Source organism: Uloborus diversus, chromosome 7 (genome assembly GCF_026930045.1).
Source record: "Uloborus diversus isolate 005 chromosome 7, Udiv.v.3.1, whole genome shotgun sequence".
NCBI lineage: Eukaryota > Metazoa > Arthropoda > Arachnida > Araneae > Uloboridae > Uloborus > Uloborus diversus.
In genome coordinates, this window is record NC_072737.1 from 153,450,953 (window position 1) to 153,472,899 (window position 21,947).

The 21,947-nt window shown below is 32.6% G+C and overlaps 1 protein-coding gene across 1 annotated transcript in view; it reads left to right on the forward strand.

The window, feature by feature from the left end:
• Window positions 1-581: 581 nt before the first annotated feature.
• Window positions 582-21,947, forward strand: part of LOC129226951 (GATOR complex protein WDR59-like) — a 64,535-nt gene continuing 43,169 nt past the window's right edge. The window contains exons 1-8 of the mRNA XM_054861580.1: window positions 582-605; window positions 3,698-3,814; window positions 5,758-5,835; window positions 6,747-6,906; window positions 7,456-7,535; window positions 9,527-9,784; window positions 11,979-12,143; window positions 20,461-20,556. Coding sequence (XP_054717555.1) covers window positions 582-605; window positions 3,698-3,814; window positions 5,758-5,835; window positions 6,747-6,906; window positions 7,456-7,535; window positions 9,527-9,784; window positions 11,979-12,143; window positions 20,461-20,556 — 978 coding nt within the window. The remainder of the gene's footprint in view (window positions 606-3,697; window positions 3,815-5,757; window positions 5,836-6,746; window positions 6,907-7,455; window positions 7,536-9,526; window positions 9,785-11,978; window positions 12,144-20,460; window positions 20,557-21,947) is intronic.

Below are 21,947 nucleotides of genomic sequence, written 5' to 3' on the forward strand. Positions count from 1 at the left end.
AGTATGAATTATTTTTTTTTTTTTATAAATGCATCTACTTAAGAGATATTTACTGTATTTTAAATCTGTATGACAGAACATTTTTAAACAAAAAACAAACAATTACATCTGTGAAATTTATTGAAAGCCTATTGATACTTATTTTGCTTTTAACTTATAAAGGTGTGTTCAATAACGTAATACAGTTGGTTAAGGCCAATTTCTGTAAATTAACCAAAACTATAAGCTGAAAAAGAAATTTGAAGCACTAAATGGCTGCATCTGTTTAAAGTGTACTAAGGAAGAACTATTATCATATTGGACTTCATCCTCAATAATAATTCCAACATCCTCTGCACCAGGCCAATAAAGAGTCACCATTTTTATTCATTCTTGCAACAGTATTTTTTTTTTTAAATTTATATCACCATCTTCTAACTTGATAGTTTACTTTGATTTAAATTTATCAAATACATAATCACCAGCTTTAGAAGTTTTAGTAGCTGAACTATCAGTTCCTACTAAGTCATCACAATTGTCTTGTATTTCATTAATACAAATATTTAATCAGAGTTGCTTTTGATTTTGAAATCCCCATTATTATGGGGGAACCCACTTACCCTATAGTGAGAGAACCCACTTAACCCTTATAGCAAAAATTTATGGGGTAAGTGGGACCCCTCCTCTTAAACAGTTATTAATAATTTTTTATGCAAAAATTCTTGTTTCTGTATGAACTTTAAGTTAAACTGTACGTGAAAAATTAATTATCATAAAAAACATAATAAAACTAATCTGGAAACATTTCTTGAAAAATATTGCTTGAACTGGCAAAAAACAAATTTTCAGATTTTTTTTTTTTTGACTAATTGCCATAGGCGGATTTAGGACTGAGTTTCTGGGGGGGGGGGGGGGGGCAGGATTTTTTTTTTTTTTTTTTTGAACAAGATTTTTAATTGCTCTCCCCCTCCGATGTTTTTGCCTGTTTTCTGTAATGCGTAAGGCCATTCTTTACTTTTTTTATGTGTCGTTTTCATTACTGTGTGTAATCATGCTGTCCTTTTTAAATTGACCTTAAAGAGAGGGGGCTGGTATTAAGAGAGTGATGCAGTGCTCCCTTTTAAGTGAGATTTAGAATATCTCCAGTTTTAGGGGGGTCCGGGGTTACTCCCCCGGAGGAAATTATCTAAAATGGATATAAAATTCTGCATTTTGAAGTCTTATAACGGTTAATTGGAAATAATAGGCAAAAGAAATTTTTTTTTTTTTAAGTATTACTCTTTAAAAGTGCTTTGTGATGCAAGTTAATACTTTAAAGAAATGGTGCACAGATTAAGAGAATAGGTATCAAGAGAGTAACATACTACCCATTTGAACAATTCTTAATCTATACACTTGATGAGAAATAAAATTGAAGCCACACTTTGCTTAGGAGTTTCAAAGACTTGTCTAATAATTTTCAAGGGTTTGGTTGGTTAGATTGGGGTTCTGGCTCAAGAACCCTTACGCTATACTACTTGACGCTATACTGCGCCAATTCTTTTCAGGGATTTTAGAACCTATCAATAATTTGCACTTTCCAGTCTCTGAAATTGAGTAGTAGATTATACAGTTGTACAGTATTGTTCAAACTTTGTAAGAAACGGCTATTTTAAGTTTGAAAGAAAAAATAAACTTTAATTTCCTATTCAAAAAAGAAAAAAATCATGATTTTTTTTTTTGTTATAAGATTTTGGAAGATAAGTTGTTACTATATAAACTCCTCGCAAAATTGGGGGGCATTTTCCCCTTTGTCCCCCCCCCTATAAATCCACCCATGCTCTTCTAAACTTTCAAAAACGAAAAAATAATGATTTTTTTTTTATTTTTGGAAGATGTGTTGTTGCTACATAAAGTCCACCCAAAACTGGGGGGGCATTGCCCCCCTCTGACCCCCCCATAAATCCGCCCATGCTAATTGCTATGACCAAGAAAAAAATTCCACAAAACCCAAATATATACCAAACCAATCACAGTAATGAAATTTAACATGATCACTGCAAAGAAGTTTGAAAACTTTATCCTTATTTCAGTTTTTTTTAAAGGGGGGGGGGTTGACTTACCCCAGTGACCCCATTTCCCCCAACTAACCCTACTTGTCATGAGGTGCACCTTATTTTTTTTTTTTGACACAGCTTAACCCAGTGATTTCCAATGTGTGAGGCATGCCTCCCTAAGGAGTACAAATTTATTGAAAAGGGAGAGGCAGGCTGTTGTTACTAATATGTTTGAACAAAAAAAAAGTCAAATCAATGTCGAAAAATTAGAATCAGCAAAGTTTCACCACTCTGGCATTCAAATTTGAGTGCTTAGAGCAGTGATATCTTTTCAGTGACACTACAATTTGAGAAAATTTGCTCTCAAAATCAAGCCCAACCATCACATTAATATTGCATTAATGTTTCACGAATGTTGCATTTTAAACATTTATTTTCCTGTATATCTACTATTTCTTACATGTAGTAAAACTATCAATGCTCATAATGATAACTAAAAATATTTTGGTACTTGAAACATGCTTTGTATGAAATGTGGCAGTTTTTTTTTATCCCATTAATAAATTGTAACAATAGGATAGCATTTATCAGATTATTATGAAAATTGATCGGGAGGGAAGAAAGAACAATTTTGTATTAAAAGAGGAGAGTACAAGTATATAAAAGTTTGGAAAGCGCTTGTTAAACCCTCTGTGAGTCTGGTGTATTTATATAATATTGCTTTATTTCTCTGTATATATGCTCTGTGTGTTACGCTTTTTTATATCATTATGTATTACAGAGTTGAAAACAGTTGGAAAAACTGCAAAATTTCGGAAGAAAACCTTTTTTTTTCTGAAGGGGTTTTATTTTCACTTCAAAGATATTGAAAAATGAATTTTTTCAACCTTTCAGGAAGTTTTAATTGAAATTTCCAGCAAAAAGTGATTAGAAATTTCTCATACTTAAATTCTGATGCAATCCCCCACCCTCTTCCTTTTATGTTAAAATACTGTCTAACTTTGACAATGCAAGTTGTTGTATGATTATATAATTTGCATATAGATCAAAAAACATTTTTTGTTTTTTTTGATCTATATGCAAACTGTCCTGAAAAATGAAACACTTTCATTTTCAGGCAGTAAAGTTATATTGTAAGGAAGGGAAATCATACTTATTTTTCTTTCAAACAATATCAATCATGTTTGAAAGTCAAAAATTACAATTAATATTTCAAGTTCAAAGGCAATCTAAAATAGAAAATGTAATTGTTGTGATTAGACACACCTTACCCAATATTACTGGTTGAACGACGACTTGACTTATTTCTGGTGTTTGACCAAGAAAGCTCTCAGTTATAAAACAAAAAGATTTTTTTTCCTAATTAAACTTTGCTTTATTTGTATTTCTGTCAAGCAGAAAAAGATGTGGATTACACATATTTTTTTAATGCTTAACCCTTTATATGTTCCAAGAATCACAGAGCTATTAAAAAACCCTATTTTTCTTCATGAAAAAATCAATTTTCCTCATTTTTTTTTTAATTTTTCCCTAAAGAAACCCGGTAAAAAACCCGTTTTTTTTCCTCCCCTTTAAAATTTCCGGAAATTTTACATCTCTAATTACCTATCAAATGTTGTAACTTTAGTTAGGAGATAATATATAAAAAGAAACTTTGTGTTTAAATAAGTATTTTATTTCAGAAAGGAACAAGTCCAGTACAGTACATAACTGCGCATTTATTTAAAATACATAATATTGATTGGTGCCCTTATGATGGAAACGTACTAGCTACTTCCAGCCATGATTGTACAGTTAAGGTTAGTCACTGTTTTTTAAATTTTCTGAGTTTGTGCCATTTTAAAGCTACTGTTTTGCTTTAGGATAGTTTTAAAAACCTTTTTAATACAAACTAGCATATTTTGAGCAAGTTATCTTCAGTGTAGCATATTCTGTTATTAGAGACTGACTAAAACATTTGAGGCAGTGAGAAGCAAAGGGATGTAAGTGGACCTTTTCAAGTTTTGAGTAAAACGCGTTTAAAGATAACATGTTAGGTAGGCTTTCATTGCAATTTTTTTTCTAAAATCATGCTTTATAGCAGCAAACTACCAGGACTACTAGTACGATCTCTTGCCCCAAGACAGAGGAAAGGTTCACTTACCATGTGTACTGGTTATCTCCAAATTTTTAATTTTACCACTTACATCCCTTTGCTCTTCTCACTGCCTCATTTGTACTTGTTTGAATTCATGTATTCAGGGGTTGCCCTGAACTTTAATTTTTTTAAGGAGTGAAAAGTCTTGATTTACGAAATGAAACTTCAAGTTTTGCGGGATGATAAAATATGAGCACCTGGATCCAGGGCAATCTACATGGAAGCTTACAGGAACCAAGCTTCTGCACTTGTTTTCAAACCCAGAGTTTGAATCTTTTCTCTTTTTTTAAACACCCAGCCCAAACTGTAGAACAAGTAAAGATGAAAGTCATTAAGGACAGCATTTATTTCTTTATTGGAAAATGTCCAAAAAAGGGCTATTAGACTAGTAAGGAGACTTTCAGATTTAATTATAACCAGACTAAAAAAGCTTAATATGTATAACCTTAAGCAAATGTGAGTCAGAGGGGACATGATTCAGTTGTTTAAGTTTATCAAAATGAAGGATGTTAATGGACAAAACTTTAGCATGGAGAGCAGGACAAGGGGTCATTGTTTCTGGTAAGCTGTTCAAATGTCAGAGAAACCTGGAAATTAGAGAAAAATACTACTGCAGTAGGGTTGTGGGCACTTGGAATAACATACCAGAAGAGTTTTTAAGAGGGTCATTGATCTTCATTTAGGACTAATTAATTGACCATCAGCCTAGCTGTGCCCAGAGCCAGTTGCTGTTCCTCACCTCTGTGTTTCTATATTTGTATTTCTTCCATTTCTAAGAAGGGAAATTTGTTGCATAGTAAGGCATATAAAAAGGAAGGTCTCAAGTATTTGATGCTGTAGAGGGAGATTAGTAGGGAGCATAAAATTCAACATTCTAAACAACTATTCACTTGGCATCAAACAGAACTTTGTAGCAAGAGGGTACAAAATAAGAAAATGTTCTTTCTTTTCACATTTTGAAAACTGAATTATAAACCGTGGAAGGATTAGAAATAACAATTGCTTTTGAGACAAAGTTTGTGAGGTGTAAAGTTAAGGAGTATCAATAAACCAAAGGACAGTTTACGTTACATTGTATATAATAATTTATGAGAACCATAAAATAATATTGTTGTGAAGGTATTGGATATTGTTGCAGTGAGGTTTCTTTATAATTTAAGACATGCAAATTGAGCCAGAAATAACTCTCAAAGATTGCACGAAAGATTTTATTGAGCAATCATATTGCTTATTGTTCTCATTTGACTGTTTTGATATCCTATGGTTTTATTCCCCCCCCCCCCCCCCCCCCCCCGCTTGACCCTCCTGATGCTGCTGGCTCTAGCGAGCAGTGTCTCCAGGTTGCGTCCATATCCTACACACACACACACACACTCATGCCTGCACACAGACACAAACACATGCATATACATGCACACCACACACTATACACACACACACACACACCCATGCCTAGACACAAACACGCCTACAAACACACACACACTCGTGATTTCCAAAAACATAATTTGAATTCAAGACATCAAAATTCAAATTTTTTTTTTGTTCTAAAGAATATAATTTTTATTTATTGAGTAATATATATATCAAATCCAATTATTTCAGTTCTGGGATGTTACAGTTCCTGCCAAAATGGAGGATACGTTGCAAGTTTCTTGTCCTGTGTGGAGGGCACAGTATACGGTAATTTTCGCCTTTTAAATTCTTTATTGTTGCATGTTTTGTTTCATTTATATTGTTATGCATTGTGATACATAATATACATACAATCAGAATGGAAAAGTTTAAAGTATGTATTTGAATGTGCTCTAATTTATTGCCAAATAATTGCTTATAACAGTTGTCTAGTAGTGAGGTCTCTCTTTTCCTCTGATCTAAGTTCAGGAAAAGTTTTGTATAAAATCTTGAATGTCAGACCCTGTATGTATTTAGAGTAACTGAAGCTTTAATGGTGGTTAATGTTACTAAATAAGAAAGTTTACAAGTCAAATATCAAAATTTTGTTTCAAATATGGACTAAAATAAGAAGTAAATTATTCCAGTAAGCATTTACTTTCTAGATTTAAGTTTGGTATAAAAAAACATTTTTCAAATTTTTTTTAAAGCTCATTCTATTGGACACTTTTACAAAGGCAACAGCAAAACTTGCTAAAAGCAGAGTTCTTCCCCTACAGAACTGGTTTCTGCCTCAATTCATTCTTCCCTTCATTGAGGAAAGCACTCTCATTAGGTGTGACCCAGCTTTTGATCAATGAAAACTTGCCCATCATGAAAAAAAATGCATTAAAAATATTTCTCTTTTCTTATAACACATGCTTATATAAGTATAACATATGTTTTTACTCTTTTGTATACTCATAAATTTATATCTTTTTCTGCCATTACTTATGAAATATTTTTGTTTTGTTTTGTTATTTAAAAAAATAAAAAAGAAAGAAAGAAGAAAACCTGTTTTAGGAGTAGATAAGACTAAGAACTAATTACTGTTGTATGATTTTCATGTTTATATGATCAAATGTGCTTGTTAAGTTCTTGCACAATTATTTGCTTTCATATTTTGAAAATAACTTTGTTTAAAGTGTTGTTTCATTTAGCCTTTTGGACATGGATTACTTACTGTTGTTGTCCCTCCACTTCGCAGAGGAGATAACAGCCTCTTATTGTGGGATATGAACAATTTTACTAATGCTGTTCACAAATTTTTTGGACATTCAGATGTTGTTGTTGAGTTTGGTTGGAAGAAACCTTCAGACGGTATGTTTGTGATAACATTTAAGTTTTATTGTTCTTTTTTGTTTACGCATACTATTAATTAAAGTTTTAAATTAAGGTTTTATTTTGTTACTAATTTGATCCTTTATGTGTTATTTTTCATATGAGTTGTTCAATTCAAATTCAACCTTAGACAAATGGTTTAATACATGAGAAGCAAATTATGCTTTAGCTGCCAATACTACCAGTTCATTCGGGAGACTCCCAAATTTCATTGCTTTCTCCCAAACTTCCTAATGAGATAAATTTCCCTCAAATGTTTATGGAAACAATGAAATTTCTCAAAAAAGAAATTTTTCAGTGATTAGAATTTTGAGAAAAATTGCTATGGTAAACTGATTGCGATCGCAAAAACACAAGCAAAATAATTTATACAGAGGAGATGTTCACTTTTTTAATTGTCATGATAAAACAAGAAAAACATTAGTGCAAAATAAGTCATTATGAATAATCAAACAGCTTGTTTAAATGATATTCTTACCAAGATCTTCAAATTGAAACTTATTTATAATTTTTTATTTGTATTTTTAGTGTCAAAAGATTACCAACTCATAACGTTTGCTAGGGATCATTGTTTACGGACGTGGCTTGTTGATATCAATCTACAAAAGGTAATATCATATTTAAATTATTTAAGCATGATAATATTTGATTCGTTTTATTGAGTTTTTATTAATAAAATAAATAATCTACTACCAAAGGAAAAACATTATTAAATAAGATGTTTTTTATGTTCTTAGTCTGCTCTTTAAAATTTTTGACCATTTTTAGAAATCTTTCATCAAAATCATGAATGCTAAACATTTGATTGCAAGATTAAAAAATAAAATAAAATAATGACAAAAAGAGAATTCAAAAGAAAAGCATGAAATTGATAAAACTGAAGATATAGAGTTTAATTTGTATTTTAAATACATTTTGACATAATTGAATTTGCTTATGGTAGAATCCATGTCAATTCAACAAGGGCTGTACCATAATTGTCTCGGATTTTTTTGAATTTAACATATGTTAAAATTAAAAAATTAAGAAATACCTTTTTTTTTCTTTTGTTTTGCCCAAAAAAATTTCTGGGCTGAGATACAGGACTGCCTAAGATGGCTGTCTTACCATGATTTCTCACTTGGGATTTTCATCAAAATCTTTAAAGTACATTATCTCAGGAACGGTAGAATATATTTTGTTGTGGTTTGTTTTATTTAAAAGGATATTTTTTCTTGTTTAAAAACTTATGGTCTTTTGAAAAAATAAAAGGTGAAAATAATGTTTTTGATTTTTCTCAAATATGTCAATTTCAGAAATTTTCATTTTTTTTTAGTTTATTAGTACCACTGAGCACTACATTCCCTGAAAAGGAGAGCTTCCACTTTTTCATTTAACAGATTTTAGAGGCATTTGAAAAAATGAGGGTTTTTAAGGAACTCTTTACATAATTGCAGACGTGTAAATTCAAAAAGATTTTCCACAACAAGTGGCCTGAAAACACTTTTAATTAGTTTATATAGTGAAATTTTCAGTTTGAGTCTCGACTTTATCCAGGAGTGTTATTTTTTATGAAAACTAGAACATGGTCTCCAGCCGATTCGCTGTGTTTCCCCACGCAACCTTTCAGCATAGAGCCAAAAAAATCGTTAAGCTAAATGTTCTCACTAAATTTCATATCCTGAATAAAATGGCGACTCAAAATGAAAATTGCACTACATAACTTAATTAAGAGTGTTTTCTGGCCACTTGTTGAGAAATTTTTTTTTTGAATTTACAGGACTGCAATCATGTAAAGAGTTCCTTAAAAACCCTCATTTTTTCAAATTCCTTTAAAATCTGTTAAACGAAAAAGTGGAAGCTCTTCTTTTCAGGGAAGGTAGTGCTCAGTGGTACTAATAAACCGTAAAAAAATGAAAATTTTTGAGATTGACATATTTGAGAAAAATCAAAAACATTATTTAAAACTTTTTTTTCTTCAAAAGACTGTGGGAAAAAAAACTGAGCCGCACATTTCAAAATGTTGCATATTTTTTTAAACAAGAAAAAATATTCTTTCAAATGAAAGAAATCGCAACAAAATATGTTCTATCATTCCTGAAATAATGTACTTTAATGATTTTGATGAAAATCCCAAGTGAGAAATCATGACAGGACCGCCATCTTTGGCGGCCTGTATCTCGGCCCAAAACTTTTTTTGGGGGAAAAAAAAACGTATTTCTTAATTTTTTATGACTTTTAACATATGTTAAATTCAAAAAAATCCAAGACCATCATGTTACAACCCTTGTTGAATTGACATGGATTCTACCTTATAATATTTATAAATATGGTGCATTTTTGTCTTCAAGTGCATGCCGAGAAAGAGCTCAAAACTAAATTGATGAAAACAACCCTTTATAAATTACATAAAGCAATAAATTTCCCAGTTTTTTGAAAAATCAGATGCTCTTTATTCTATGTCTATTGTTTATAAAACACAAGGCATTATTACTACAGCTTCACTAAAAAATTTGTTTTTATGAGCAAATATCATCAATAACAATCCCTCCAGTATTTACATTTTAAGAAATAGTTCTTATGGTGTTAAAATATTGGTTTTTGTTTTTCACTTATACAGTCTTGTGGACTTAAAGTTCAAGATGATGATTTAGATATGGACATGAATGACCTACATGATGCAAATGACCAAACATCATCAACTAATGTAAAGGAAACTGAGCATGGAATGGCAAACATATCTTTGAATTCACCTGTGAACCAAAAAGAGCGAAATGGAAGTGTAACTCCTACTCCGTCAACTCCTGCTGGACCCCAAAATTTGCAGCAGGAATTTTCTCTGGTTAATTTAAATATCCCAAACATGAGTATTGATGAGGTAAGGGTTTCAATGCTAAATGAAACTACTTTGAATATTCACTGAAATATCTGTAAGTAGTGTAATTATTATTTATACTCGTAACATTTCAGTGTTCACTTTAAACACCACATATATTTATTAAAATATCTATAAGTAATGTGTAGGTATTGTTCATAATATTTTTATGAAAAATACAAGTTTGGGGGGGGGGGGGGCTTTTTACTTGCTTGTAGGCAAAATTGTGTAAATTGGCCACCTCCTTGAAAACTTCTTAGGCCAAATGTTGAAGAAAAAAAAAGTTATTATGTACAAGTCAACTCACATGTCTCTGCGATTTTTTCTTTTTGAATTCCAAGGAATTTTGGCTGATAAGCATGGATTCTGAAGATGTGCGTAGTAATGATGGTGAAGTGATACTGTAAAATCTCTTATTTTCATGAGGCTGTCTTAATCTCCAAAGTGTAAGCCTCACAATTTTTTTTTTTTTTTTTGAACTTTAAACTAGGGTTTCTAGTCTCGATCCCGAATAGCCCCGCAGGATATTTAGCAGGATTGATCCGGTGGGATTTTGCTCTCGATCCTGCGGGATTCCCAGTCCCGCAATTTTTTTAACATTCAAATTTTTTCCAGTTTTTGCCGCTCATAAAACGATTATTTTCACAATCATAATCAAAAGTTTGAATTTTCCTCCTTGTATATCTGCAAAAAGAGAAAAGGAAACTGTAATGTGTCTCATATGACCAACAATGGATTTACCATTTAAGAACACAATAAAAATAGAGTACATTTTTCTGAGAATGAATTTGTATTCTCATTCGAGACTTCAGTTTTCATACATTCAGCAAGTGAGAAAATGCTCAAAACTTATATGCATTTTTGAAAACCATCACTAAAATTTAAAATCCAGCAAATTACGCTTTAAGAAATAGAGGAAGAATATTACATATTCCAAAACCCGCTGGAGTAGCCTGAATGCAATGTTGGAGCACTTCTGTAAGCTTTACTAAATGCAGTCAAAACCTTTAAGTTACAAAAAGTGCACTCCAAAGAAGAAAGCAATGAAAAATCTGACATTATTTATACATTCAGCACGACTTTAAAAGGGATGACAGAAAGTTGTGTGAAACACAGAATGACTCGCATGACAGTTAAGCTGCTCATGTTTTTGAATTCCTCTTTAAAGTGAGAGGTAAAATTAGCGAAATTATCCAAATGCTTTTACTGATGCTACAAATAGGTGAAATGGTGAATTTAAGCAGCATTCAACTCTTGCTGTAATGAATCATATTCACTGATACGATGACCAATGTTTATGAAGCAAAACACACATCCAAGAGGCATTGTTTTTGTCCCAAAATTCTTGAGCGAAAACCTAGCATAAGAAAAAAATCTATTTCAGAAGGCGAGGAAGTTAATGTGGATCTCCTTCAACATGTTCACAATTTTTTTATTTTAGTGAAACTAATTGCAGTGGAGCCACAGCATGTGTTTTCATCAAGCGCATTATTTTTAGAGCAAAAATCCTTTAACATCCTGCATGAATGGCACATTTTTGCTTACCAAATGATAATTGCTAATTAGGATCCGACTTCGTAGTGCTTTACAATTGCTGTACGATATTAAGAAGCCTATTAATTAAAGTAATAAAAGCAGTCCTTCCTAAAAAGCACCACTTTTTCCATTTGACATAAAAATTTAATTTTTAGAAGAATGGGGGGAGGGAGTCAATCCAGCAGGATCCCGAGATTCCACGGGGTTGGCTTCCTACAATCCGGAAATCCCGTGGGACTGAATTCGGTGCAGAATTGGAAACCTTACTTTCAAGCCTGTCCATATAACATTTGAAAAATATGCAACACATTTGTAACATTGTCAAGATTTAATTATTTCTTATTTGCTTTCCTGTACTGGAAAACTTACAAGTTCGCCCCTTAAGTCAAATTGGATTACTAGGTTTCAAACAGTAGACGTTGAAAGAATGTTCATTGTTGTTTTTAGTTTTTATTCAGTGAGAAAATCAAGTTAAATAAAAAAGGTGTGATAAATTTCTCAACCTACTTTCCCTCCTGCCTTATGTTCTGATCGTACTAAGTATAAAACTTGGAAAGAAGTCTCCCCCCTCCAACTGAAAAATTTAATTTTAGCCTCTCCCCTGATATGTTTCTTTGGCAGTCATGTTATTTTATTCCATTTTTTTGTTCTTTTTTTATAGATGGATGCATCAAAAAGGTCTTGTACGGTGACTATACACAATGGAAAATATGTTATCATTCTTAAACTATACTTTCCTACAACTTATCCATTTAACAATCCACCTTCTTTTGAGTTTTGCAAAGGAACTAATATTGATGATGACATGAAAAATGAAGTTCTCAGGGTAATTGCTTTTATTTCATATTAATGCTAAAACTATTTGTATGAATTATGTATTTTATGTGTATTATAATCACATATCTCATTCAAGACGAATCAAAAGCTTACTGATTTTTGTGATTTATTCTCCAAAATTTGTTTCCATGATTTTGCTGATATTTTTGTAGTTGTAATAAGGAAAAAAAAAGTCGTGCCATGAAATTGAAAGCACTAATAAATCTGCTACGCTGCGATGCAAAAATTTAGACAATTACGTTCTTCAGCTGTAGAATTTAGAATTGCAATATTAGAAATACAAAAGTCTGCAAACATATTCAAAAACTCTTTTAAAATACTATAACCAAAATACAATTGTTTGATATGCTTTAACAATACTGTTTTGGATAAAAATAGAAATTTGCTTGTTGCAAAAGTTTAGACACTATTACGAGTTTCTGTGAATTTTTTTCGTATATGCAAATTTAAAAGAGATGACATCACAGACCTCTTGTATTTAAGGTCTGCCAACGATAACACTTAGTAGTCGAGATGCCGCGAGCTGAGCAGATTAAAGCAGATGAGGTAACTAAGATTTGGCCGTTGAAAGCTGAAGGTAAGCTTGTTCCTGAAATTTTGGCTATTATTAATCGATCAAAGAAATCTATTTATCGAGTTTTATCAAGTCACTGCAATTATAAAGCAAAACGCAGATCTGGGAGGCCGCGTGTGATGAATAAACGGGATGATCGTCAGATCCAAGGACTAGCAAGTACCCAAAAAATGACTGTTCGTGAAGTTCAAAGCTCCTTGGGGCTTTCGGTATCAAAGGATACCATTCGTAGACGAATTTTGGAAACAGGGACAATGGTTCACTGCAAAATGAAAAAGAAACCAGCTCAAAAGCCACATCATAAATCACAACGAATGTTGTAGGCTCGAAATCATATGTCATATGGATCGAAATGGATATCAGTAAAATTTAGCGACGAAAAAAAGTGGAATCTGGATGGTTCAAATGGCTGGACATCGTACTGGCATGACTTACGGAAAAAACCCAGATGTTTTTTTAGTTACCGACAAAGTGGTGGCTCTGTGATGGTTTGGGCAGCGTATTGCTACAATGGACAAGTGTCTTTGACCTTTACCAGTGGTCGCCAAACATCACAGCATTACACTAAGACACTTGAGGATAATCTCCTACCATTTGCTGAGCTTATAGGGGGCCCTCAGTGGGAATTTCAGCAAGACAATGCTTCGATTCACACTGCAGGAAACACAAAATCTTGGTTAAATTCAAATAATATAAAAGTTCTCAATTGGTCAGCGTGTAGCCCAGACCTCAACCCTATAGAGACTCTTTGGGGCATCATGTGTTGCAAAGTTTACAGCAATGGTAGACAATTCACTTCTGTATCAGAACTTAAGAGATCTATTGAGGAAGTATGGTACGAAATTGAGCCCCAAACCATGCAAGATTTAGTTTCTTCAATGGAAACTCGTATTTATGAACTAATAAAGAAGAATGGATGCACAAGCAGAGGTTTTAAAACTGTTTTATTTAATTTTTATTTCGTTTGTGTCTAAACTTTTGAGACAATGTTAATTTTTTGTTACAATGTAAAAACTTGTAAAATGCACAAGTCAACTTTTCATTGCTATAAAATATTATATAGTATGCATAGCACCTTAGACTAAAGTAGTCTTAGGAAAACTGAATAAATAGATTTCGAAATCTGTGTGAATTTGCTCATTGTCTAAACTTTTGCGTCGCACTGTACTATAAAATGTCATGTTATTTTAAATTATTGTTCTGTCAAAACTCCTAATTATTGCCTTAAGCATCAACTGTAAAATCAATTTTTAATTGCAGTACTATTCAAACATATAGTTATGCTAAAGTTTTATAATTTCTGTGTCAAATTTTGTCTTGAACAGTTTTTGCAAACAAGTGCAAAAGAAAAAGACAATTTAAAATTATTCCAAGAAATATAGCAGTAATACCAAAAGCAAAAACTAAATTTATACCAGTTTTATGTACTAGATCAGCGGTTCCCAACCGGTGGTTCGCGAACCCTCTTGTAATAACGAAGTTTTAACATGCCTGTTTCTGATAAAGTTTTATCTTCAAGTAGTTTCAAGCAAATTCTGCTCCTTTTTTATTCATTTGTCTGACACACATTCAAGACTCTTAGCATGAAAATATTTGCATACACCTGACATATTTTACATTTAAATAATTAGTCTGTCATTACGAAGTGTCGGTTTTAGCACTTCCATTGAAAATGATAGCCGTGAAGCCATCCTGAAAAAGCTCTACTTATGAATACAATTCACGCAGATGAAAGAATTTGAAAGCATTCATTTCCTTCGAAGTGTTGTATTGGGAAGATTGATTAAACTTGATGAAAACATTACATGGGCCATATGCGAATGTCTAAAATTGTTTTGATGTTTAGTATTTCTTCACCATTTGAGTTTGCCGAAGAGCTATCCCTCTTTTCTTGTGTTGAGTCCTGGGCGGCGCCGTCCCTATGTGCAAGGTCCTACGGCGCACGACGGTGCCAGAGTCAAAAAGGCGGCTAGCTCTACCTATCAAAATTGCTCCAATTGGAGGAAAAAATCTTTGACCAAAAAATAAAATTGAACTTTTCATTATGTCTAACTGGTGGCAAAAGAAATTATACTGCTCATTGAAACAAGCAAGTCATCTCGCTGCCTACCTCTAAAAGGAAAAATTATTGTCTTGTGTTTTAAACATGCTCTTCAAAAGCGCTATCTTTTAGACTGAAAACACGTGGTACTAATTATTGCACACATTAGCATTTTTCTTCGTAATGTGGAGCCATCAGTACTATTTGGGTATGTCTATAGTCAAGCATACGAGGCGCAAGAACTTTGCTACTCCCCAAAGGTTCGTGTGGTCGATGGCATAGCCAGGATTTCATTTCGGAGGGTGTCTGACTATTATATAAAGATAAAAAAAAGAGAAAAACCTATCCAATACCAGATGTCTTCAAATCTGATTTTGCTAAAAATCAGATTTGAAGGTAATATTTCTAATTTTTTAAACCGTTTTTAGACATTCTTAGATCATGCTTTGACTTTGAAGTTGCTTCCTACCAGGAGGAATAATTGTCCTTAGTCGTAACCTCATTTTGTTTTGTCAAATCTTTATATTTTTTTCACGAAAAAAAGAGGAATACATGTATGTTTTCAAATTCGATGTATCCTTGCTTTATATAAGAAGTAGAGGAAATATATAGAATTCTATGCACTCAGATGCACGTTTTTTTGCACTATGCAGGACAACTATGTAAAAAAGAGATATTTTCTAGCTTTGAAGTTTCAACGACTGGCTGGATCCACCTTTGGTTACGCCACTGCTTGTGGTGAATATGTTGTAAAAAATGAGTGCAAAACGTATTTTTGTGATTTTTAACTATAGTTCCTGGTAATGTGGTAATTCGACTGCTTCATGTTATCACACATAAAAATATGGTAAGCACATTAGCAAAATATTTATTTGTGCGTATTATTTATATAATAGAAAATTGCCCGTCATTTTATGACGGGTGAAAATTGCTTCTACGTTTGAATGAAGCCACTGCCTGTTTGGTGATATTTTGATAATTGACATTTTAACACTAAATCCACTCAATTAACCCTAAACTCCAGTAGGTAGCATTCATTGTTGACCATTTTTTCATTTCTTCATTATTCTAAAATGTCAGCATTGCCAGTAAAACTGTTAACGGATCGAGTTCAGCCTTGTCAAAATAAAGCCTTTCTCCTCATGTTAAACATTACCGAAACATATTATCAAATGATCATGCCGTGGCTCGAGTTTCATTGATGAAACACGCGGGTTACTCGATCATTGGCTATTATTTATATGAGGTTGTAGACAATAACTTAGGTTAATGTCTTAGTTCTGTTACTGTTAAGTAACAACTCCACCAAAAGTCCCCCCCCCCCCCTCCTCGCTCTTTTCTTCAACTATTTGCATATTAAATTTTAAAAAAAGCTTTGGAAAATATATTTAATTTAGAAATTAAATTCAGTGCCTTTTTAACAATTCTATACTTTAGAATAACTTATTTTGCAGGGAAAAAAAATTAAATTTCAGTTTTTTAGGTCAAATATCCTGTTTATTATTATGCTCCTCTTTAGACATATAATCAGCATTCTGTTGTCATGTTTTGACATGCATAATAGTTGGATTAATTATTCATCGATTAGAAATTAGAGAGACTTTTAGAGCAGCGTTAACTTAAATAGTAAGATATTTTCTTTTTTTTAAATGCATCAGCATATCAGATTAGCCCCTGAACTCGAAATAACTTCGAGATATGAAGTAAAAACGTACACTGCATTCCAAACTTGAATCTTTACACTTTGTTTTTTTTATAAATTAAATTTCAAACATATTTTTCTACACTATATTTGCAGGGGTGCCCACCCCATCTAAGAGCAAGGGCGCCCCTCCTAAATATCACAACAAATCCCCCAAAATCAAGAGCCTCCCCAAAGAAAGTGAAAAATACCCCCCTCCCTTAAAATTTCAATGGCGCAATCCGCACCATGTCCCTCCTAGGTGGGCACCCCTGATATTTGTTTACAAAACCTCACTCCAGGTATTAACTAGATTTTCCTCGAATGTAACTGCATAAATACGCTCAAAAGACATTTGCATGACTGTGGTGATCAGACTTTGGCGCGGGCCTGATTGAGTCAAAAATGCATAGAAGTGAGACTACCGTTTACTTCGAGCTTTATTGTTGAAAAAGGGAAAGAATGACTAGAAACCTAAAAATACCACAGGAAATACGAAAAATCAGATGCTATAGAAATTTTTGTGGGTGAAAGTTTGACAGTGTGAGAATTACGCAGTAAAAAAAAAATAACAGAATTTAACCATGCAACCTAATTAGCTCTATATGTAAATAAAGAATTTATGAAATTTGTGTAGAAAATGTCTCTTGTAGTAAGTAGGCTTAAAAATGTTTGTTTTGCTAAAAATTACCTTTTGTGTAAAAATTAGAGTAAATGTATATGTTGAAAATAGACGCTTCTATTATTTTCAATATATGCATTTTACTCCGTGCTGATAGCATAATTACAAAAAAATTTTCAACAATCAAACGATTAATGTATGCAGCATATCTTTATCAAACAGCTAGGCTCCTAGTCCTTTTTAAGAAGACTTAAACCTTGAGACTTTTTCATTTTACTGTAAGAAAAAAGTTCATTTAGTTAATCTGAGACAGTTCACAGAAAGGTATTTTAAATATCATTCTCTAATTGACTTCTGATTAAGTGATAATATTGATAAATGTACCCTTGTGGCAGAAAAATTTCAGCCAATCTTTGAACCTCTTTGTACCACAAATATCACATTTTCAAAATATTTTTATAGTTGATTAAAGTTCAACACAGAATAATCACTGTGTTTATTGTTTGATGAATTTATTTTGCATTTATTTTTAGTGACCATTTTAGTTCGTAGCAATATTTGTAATTCTATATTTTGCAATTATGTTTTCGTTCTTGTTATAAACTATGGAGCAGCATCAAACGAAAAAAAAATCTCCCAAATTTTATTGTCTGTGTGTGTGTGTGCACTCGAGAGCTTTTTTTTTTTTTTTTTTGCTTGTTACTTATTACCTGTAGTACAGTAAAATTAGGCCAAAAAATTGCCAAACCCAAACATACAAAAAAAAAAAAGTTTAAACCTGTTGCAAATTACTTCCAGCAAGAAGGGGTAAAAAGTCACAGCATTTTGCACATTGGGTTTGGGGGAAAAGGGGGGGGGGGGCAAAATAATCCTCTTTAAAAAAAAATTTTATTTCTTTAAAAAATTACTCAAAAATTGCAGAAATCACACTCTATAATAGTAAAATAATAAACTCTAATAGACAAAAAGTCTTATTAACAGGAGTGCTCCCCCTGGTGGGGGGGGGGGGGGTCCATCGCGTAGATTGTGTCATTGGAATTTTTAAGGCAGTTTTTTCAAGGGGTATTTCTTTCTTTTTTGAGGGCTTTTATTCAAGATGGGTACTATGTAACACTTAAGGGGTGCCCCAGTGCTTTGGGGGGGGGGGGCTATAATTTCCATTCTAAAATCGGCGATTGCTGAGAAGTTTACGAATTTATTTCACCGGTTTCAAACTTTTCCAAAGTAGAAAATGCCACATAATGATACAGTAATGTCAGAAGGTTCTAAAATGATCTAAGCAAGCTCAGTAACCAATTTAGTTGTGACCAGAGTTATTTAACTGTTTGGAGCGCTGGGGGGACATCTAAAACTAAATCGCTTTGCAGCACAAAAAATAAAGTACAAAGTCACCGTAAAGGGGAATCAACCGAAATCGCCAATAGTGAGATGGGCAGTGCTGCAATTCTGCACCCTCTAAGTTAGTGGGAGTTCTCGTTTGCAAACACGAAGCTGCCTCTCTTTTATGCAGCCGGTTGTGTGAATTATGCTAAATATGAGCACGTACACTTGCAACAATGTCTGAAACTTTTGAGTTCATTATGCCATAAAAAAATTTGATAAAGGTGTTACATCAGGCTACCCAACGATCCAAAGTAGCGACAAATTATGGTGGTCCAGAACCTGTAGTGATTAAACGATCGAGCAAGTCTTGATGAGAACAATGAGCAATACAACAATAGAATGCTAAATATTTACACTTTTTGTCTCTCTGGAGATCACAATCCGTTTCTAATGTCACCAGAAGTTTCTTCCCTCTCTAACAGTGGTATTGCTCGCTGATACTGTTCGGTTTGCTGATAATAAGGTGAGTTGTGATGAGGCCTTTATTTTTAAGGTAGTAACATAAAAGGGTATTGAAGGCAAAAAATTTAGCGGCATTTTTTTGTAAAGGAAGTATGTAGTTAAGTATCTAGCCTCTGTTACGATTAGTTACTATCAGTAAAGATGTGTTAACTCAAACCAGCTTTTACACCGAATGGTATGTACAGTTAAAATGCAATGACAAGTTGCTAAAAAAAATTTCCAGTGCGAGTTATGCACTTCGGAGAAATCATTTGAAAACTCCAGTTCTGATGGAGAGTTTATAGTCTCAATCTGATGACATATTTGATGTACGCAGGTATAGATAATGTAAACTAAAAATTTTGTTTTAAAATACAGCAAAAAAAAAGCAAAGTAATATAAGGGAAAAAAATTTAGCGTAATTTTTCTGATCATTGAATAAAATGTGCCACCAGAGAGGGAGGGGGGGGGGGGGTAATCTTAAAGTATATTATTTCATTTTGGGAGGTGGAGCCACTGTTATTGTGGGGGTGGACAGTCCCGATTTAATGCATTGTAAATTTGCATGAAATCATACTTCTACTTGAAATGAAAAAGAGGGGGGGGGGAAATTGGGGTATCATTTTATTTGGGGGGTGGGTGTAGCTTTGTAAGGAGGTGCGCCATCGCTTTTGGAGGATGGACATGCTTGATTTCTAACTTGAAATTTGCATGAACAAGTATTTCCACTTGAAATGTATTTAGGGGGTTTCGGGGCATAATGCTTCGTTTTACAGGGAGAGGGGGATGATGTAGCATTAGTGGGTTGTGTCATCCCTTTTGGGTAGTAAAAACATTTAATTTAATGCTTCTAAATTTAGTATGACATAATATTCCCACTTGATGTGTACTCTAAAAATTCCGAAAAAATACCCAAAATAGCAATTTTTAGATGCTTTCCATTCCGAAACCCGACGCACAATGGGGTGGGATTTTTTACCTATTCTTATTAGGAAGGTAATAAACAATTTGCAACTGGTTTAAACTTTTTTTTTTTTGATGCTTGGGTTAGACCCCTATTTTCACTGTACTACTAGTGCCCAAGGGGGTCCACCAACTTCTTTCGGAGTTTGGAAGGGGTTCGCAAGAGGGAAAAGGTTGGGAACGGCTGTACTAGATCAATGATTAAAATTGTGTATTAAATTGTTTCAACAAACAAAAGTTTTATTAAACATTTTTAAAAATACATTTAATGTGAAAAATCTATTGAACAGTCAGAATTACCTGTGTCATTTTATGTTAAAAAGTTCACATATAGTGCAAAATGCATAATATACAATCTGTTTAAAATACCAAGCATACTTTTGATATAGGGCAGATTTTGCATTATATTTCTGAAAATCTGTATACTAGAGAAAGTTATTCATTGTAAAAACTGTTTCATCTTTCTTTTTTATATCACTTTAATGAAATTTTATTTATATCTTTTAAGTTTGTATTTTATCATCTCTAATTTGATATACAAACAGATAGTTATCATAATTCTTTGTTGGCAAAGTTTTAAAAACTTTTTTTTCTGTAATAGGTCTTAAAAATGATGTCACAACAGCAAGTGAAGAGGAATAGAAATTGTTTGGAACCCTGCCTTCGTCAAGTTGTTAGCACTTTAGACACCTTAATAGTAAATTTCTTTCTTATTTAATAGAAATTATGAATTCATTCTGATTAAAATGTTTTGATACCTTTTTACTTCCTTACGCAAAATAAAAGAAATTTGTATTCACAGAAAATTTCTCATTCGAACTCAAACCTAGATTTTGACTCTGTATTGGGTGAACAGAATATTTTCCCTTTAATTCCTTAATTTCAAAGAATTTTTAACAAGGAAATATAAGTTTCTTTTTTTTGGGGGGGGGGGGCAGATTACATTTTGTTAATTTCCATTCGAAGCAAAACATGATAGACTTCAGGCGTGAGGAATGTAAAATTTCTCTCTCTCACCAAAGTTAAGCACACAAAAACAAATCATGATCTTACTATCTTTTGTGAAGCATACCTTTTAAATATTAAGCACCTGTTCTTAATATTTCGACTTTCAATTAAAATTTTTCTTGTTTTCTTATTATAAGAAACATAGCTTGTAACTATTTGATGTACAAATTTAAACCGTATAATTACAAAATAACAAATAAATAAATAAATAAAATAAATAAATGAAACTACTTTGTGACAAAATTGAAGTTATAAAGTTTTGTTTACATAAAAACAATCCATTACAAGGAATTCAGATCTTAGTGCAGACACCAGTTTTGGTTTCAAATAGAGTGGACAATATCTCAACTCTATGGTTTACATAACATGCTTCATTTTGCCTACCTTAATTATTTTTCCCAATGTTATTTTCAAGATAAATTTAATATGAAACTCAATACATTAACCCTTTAAGCAGCTGCAAGGTAAAGTGCCTTCACCCAGTGATACATCTAAGAAAGTAATTTTACTTTGCGGCCACTTAGAGAGTTAATAAGAGTATTTTTTTTATTGTAAATTATTTGTTGCAATGAAATCACTTTAACAAATATTTCTCTATATTTTTTAAAATATTGTACATTTATTCTACAAAACAACGTTATTAAAGGAAAACTTTTGCAATTGATTGAAATCATTTAAAACTCTGGTTCTTAAAAATTACCATAAATTAGTTAGCCCCCCTCCCCCATTTTTCTCAAGCTTCTTTCCCTTTTTTACTTTCTTCTATATCTAATATATAGAAGAAAGTATTGGATTCATGCAAATTTTCGAATTTCGAATTTTGACGAATTCGAACGTTTTGAGGTGTGCTGAGTCCATTTCGACCATTTTTGGAAAATGTCTGTCTGTCTGTGTGTGTGTGTATATGTATGTGTGTGTGTATGTATGTATGTGTGTGTGTATGTATGTGTGTCACGTCTGTGTGTGACCAGTTTTTTGTGGCCGCTCTACAACAAAAACTACCGCATGAAATCGAACGAAATTTAGTACACATATGTGCCCCTATGTGAACTTGTGCCCATTAGTTTTTGGCGCGAATTC